We start from the raw sequence: 3845 nt of genomic DNA on the forward strand, positions 1-3845 counted from the left end.
AGTTAGCGCGATGATTTGGTCTTGGATGTAGTAAGCGAGGTACGAAGAACGGACCCCAGGACAATAAGAGAGCAGAGGTGATGACGAGTGCGGGAGTGAAGAAGAGCTGAACATCCCAAAGCAATAATATGATAAACATATAAAACATAGCAAATAACTTTAAAATGAGTGAGACTCGTTCATGTGTGAGTTCATCCATCCATCAGAGTGAGACTCGCCTGCTGTGTGCAGCTTTATCTCGGGTTTCCAGGTGATATCCAGCAGTCTGCGCTGACGGTCGATCACTTCCTCGTACTGGACGATCGTTTTTTCAAACTCTGAGAAGATTTCTTCCGCAGCAGCAGTTAGTCGCTCGTTGATAAACTCTCTCAGATACTGAACTGAAGACATGGTTGCTCAAACGGCTCAAAGATTCAGCTGAGAGACGACAACAATACGACCGTCTTCCTTCTCTGTCACACAGGAGAAAAGCTAACGGAACTTCCGCTCTTTCCTGTTTACTTCCGCCTGGTGTTACACAGTAAAGTTCCGACAGAGAAGGACAGGTTTCGTTCCCAAATCAGGTTATAGTACGAAGTTATATATTTATTTGTTTTTACCGCATTTCACAAAAACAAAACATTATTTTAACCATAATAAGTTAAATTTCAACTTAGAAAATTCTCTGTTTAAACTGAAAACTGATTGTTAGTTTGAGTTCTTCTCATTTTTATAAGAGAAATAGATTATTGGTTGGTCGACTCACGTTGTGTTCAGCTGCTCCATAAGAATAACAGATTTTCCTTTTATTGTTTTGTTTTAATTCCCCCCCCCCCCCCCGTAAATTTATTTAACTGCGTGCTGGCTTGGTGAAGCACTTTAGTTCAAGTGCTTAAATTAAAGTAAGCGACTGGACTTCTATAAATTCCTCGAAGACGTTTCACTTCCTGTTATTAGGAGGATTTTAGACACCTAAACATATTATTATTATTGTTGTTAATCATAATAATAATAATAATAATAATAATAATAATAATAATAATAATAATAATAACAATAACAATAATAATAACAACAATAATAATTTCTATTTCAAAGCGCCTTTATAGACACCCAATGACACTTAATGATAGAATAAAACACACAATAGAACATTGGCAGTGAAGAAAAATAAGAAAACAAAAGCACAAGATAAAATAAACAGGTTCACAGTGACTATGCAGATTTGAATAGGTGGGCAGTAGTAGGAGGGATTTAAACCGGGGGAGAGAATCAAGGTTTCTTATATCTGGGGGTAGAGAGTTCCACAGCCTGGGAGCAGAGCAGCTGAAAGCGATGCCTGCCATGGTGCTGAGGTGGAAAGAAGGCACAGCAAGCTGGATAGAACAAGATGATCGAAGAGATAGTGCTTAACAGGCCTACCTTGTGTGTTTAGGGCACGGATGGCTTGGGGATAGAAGCTCCTCTTGTACACTATCTGGAATTTCACAGGGAGCCAGTGAAGCTCCTGGAGAACAGGGGTGATGTTCTGGTCGGAGGGGGTTCTTGTAATAATGCAGCTGAGTTTTGAACCAGTTGAAGTTGGAGATATTTTTGGGGGAGACCATGCAAGAGAGGATTACACTAGTCAATACGTGAGTTAACGAGACTGTGGACATGAATGGACATAAAGCAGTATTTACTCATAGATCCTTGTATGTTGACGACATTCACCATTTAGAAGCATTAAATATGTATATGTCTATTATAACATCCAATTTCTTAAACTCCAGCAGCTAAAACTGAATCCCCCCTTTCCAAACTAAAATTATGGCAGAGTTAAAAGTTAGAAAATTATAATCTTTTATGTTGCTTTTTTCCTCTGCATCCATGCTTGTTCTCTCTGGGTAATAAAAAAAAAACTCTGCAGGAGGGGGAGATACAGGAGAGGTGGAGGAAGATCTCAGCCTGGGCGTCTATTGTCTTGTGTAGTCTGGAAGATGAGTGGATGACGGGGTGGGTGCAGTTTTCTCTGTGGTGGGGTCGGGTGGACTGTCCCGGGCTCTGTGGGGCCGGGTGGCGCTGTTGTTCTGGGCCCCGGTCTGGATGGGCCTGAGCCCCCTTTCCCTGGTGGGTTGCAGAGTATGGGGGTGCCTACTGGGGTCAGCGGGGGAGCTGTATAGCGAAAAGCGCTATATAAATGCAATCCATTATTATTATTATTACCCGACTGCAATCTGGAAATATTAAATATTTGGTAAAAATGGTAAATGGTCTGTATTTATATAGCGCTTTACTAGTCCCTAAGGACCCCAAAGCGCTTTACATATCCAGTCATCCACCCATATTCACACACTGGTGATGGAGCTACATTGTAGCCACAGCCACCCTGGGGCGCACTGACAGAGACGAGGCTGCCGGACACTGGCGCCACCGGGCCCTCTGACCACCACTAGTAGGCAACGGGTGAAGTATCTTGCCCAAGGACACAACAACCGAGACTGTCCAAGCCGGGGCTCGAACCGGCAACCTTCCAATTACAAGGCGAACTCCCAACTCTTGAGCCACAATTGCCCATTTAGGCATGGATATCTCTCCTAAGCTTGCAGAATTAACTAAATTAAACTACACCCCGCTTTTAAAGGAAGTAGAAGGCGATCTGGCTAGATGGAAATCTCTGCCCATATCACTCATGGGAAGGGTCGCTGCTATAAAAATGATGGTTTTACCAAAAATAAATTATTTATTTTCAATGATCCCAAATAAGCCATCACAAGATTGGTTCAGATCTCTAGACTCGTATATTTCTAAATTCCTTTGAAAAGATAAACCCCCACGTATCAGCTTAAAAACACTACAAAAGACCAAGGATAAAGGAGGATTAGATCTGCCCAACAGGCTTCAGTTCATCTCCAGATGGTTTAAACACACCCTCTTAGATGAACCTTGGACAGATGTAGAACAGGCACTATGTAATAACCTAGAAATTTCAGACCTACCATTTATCAGCTCAAACATCAAACGACATGAATGCTTTAAAAGCATCAACATCAGCTCTTCTCTGACAGCATGGTGGGAGTTTCTAAAAATGACAGAGTCTTCATTAATGCCATGCAAACGTACACCTATCTGGAACAATCGGGACATATTACAAAACAATAATATGATAAACTTTCCAGATTGGAGTTGCAAAGGAATTAAATACTTGGAACATATATTGGAAGGAACAGACTTTATTTCGTTTGACAGACTAGTTGCACAATATGGGATCAACAAGAAATGATTTTTGGAATATCAACAAATTAAATCCATAGTAAAAAAGAAATTTAATCCCAGTGAAGCTGAATTACAAACACCACCAAGTGTGATACAATTTTTTAATCTTAAAACTCCCAAACTATCGTCTAAAATATACAGAACACTTTCTAAAATAGATGAATCAATGTCCCTTCCTATTGCAAAATGGGAAGCAGATTTATCAATCAACTTAGACCCAATCCTTTGGTCTCAGATATGCTTAAAAACCTTTCAATGGATCAGAAATCTCAGTTTGCAATTAATGCAATATAAAATATTACACAGAGTGCACTATACAGGTCATAGGATGTTCAAAATGGGCTTTACGTCTACCAACAACTGCTCACACTGCCAAACCAATTCACCGGACAATTATATCCACGCTCTTTGGTTCTGTCCACCAGTTCAGAAGTTTTGGCGCGAGATATGTGAAGACTTATCGAAGTGTCTGAAATGTAACATTCCAACTTCCCCTTTAGTGTGTTTGTTGGGCAGCTTGGATGAGGTGACTACAGAAATAAACACAGCCCACGTTGTTTTTACGACCCTATGCATTGCCAAGAAAATGGTCCTCATTAACTGGAAAAATA

General features: G+C 40.7%; 1 protein-coding gene across 2 annotated transcripts in view; it reads right to left on the reverse strand.

The window, feature by feature from the left end:
* The window catches only part of LOC102295457 (zinc finger protein 16), a 7449-nt gene extending 6948 nt beyond the window's left edge, over positions 1 to 501 (reverse strand). For both annotated transcript variants that reach the window (XM_014330082.2, XM_005949681.3), the window contains exon 1: positions 219 to 501. In XM_014330082.2, the coding sequence (XP_014185568.1) occupies positions 219 to 390 (172 nt within the window). In that variant the 5' untranslated portion in view covers positions 391 to 501. The remainder of the gene's footprint in view (positions 1 to 218) is intronic.
* Positions 502 to 3845: the final 3344 nt, after the last annotated feature.

This window comes from Haplochromis burtoni, unplaced genomic scaffold, assembly GCF_018398535.1.
Source record: "Haplochromis burtoni strain Fernald_Lab_line unplaced genomic scaffold, NCSU_Asbu1 Contig_677, whole genome shotgun sequence".
Taxonomy (NCBI): Eukaryota; Metazoa; Chordata; class Actinopteri; order Cichliformes; family Cichlidae; genus Haplochromis; species Haplochromis burtoni.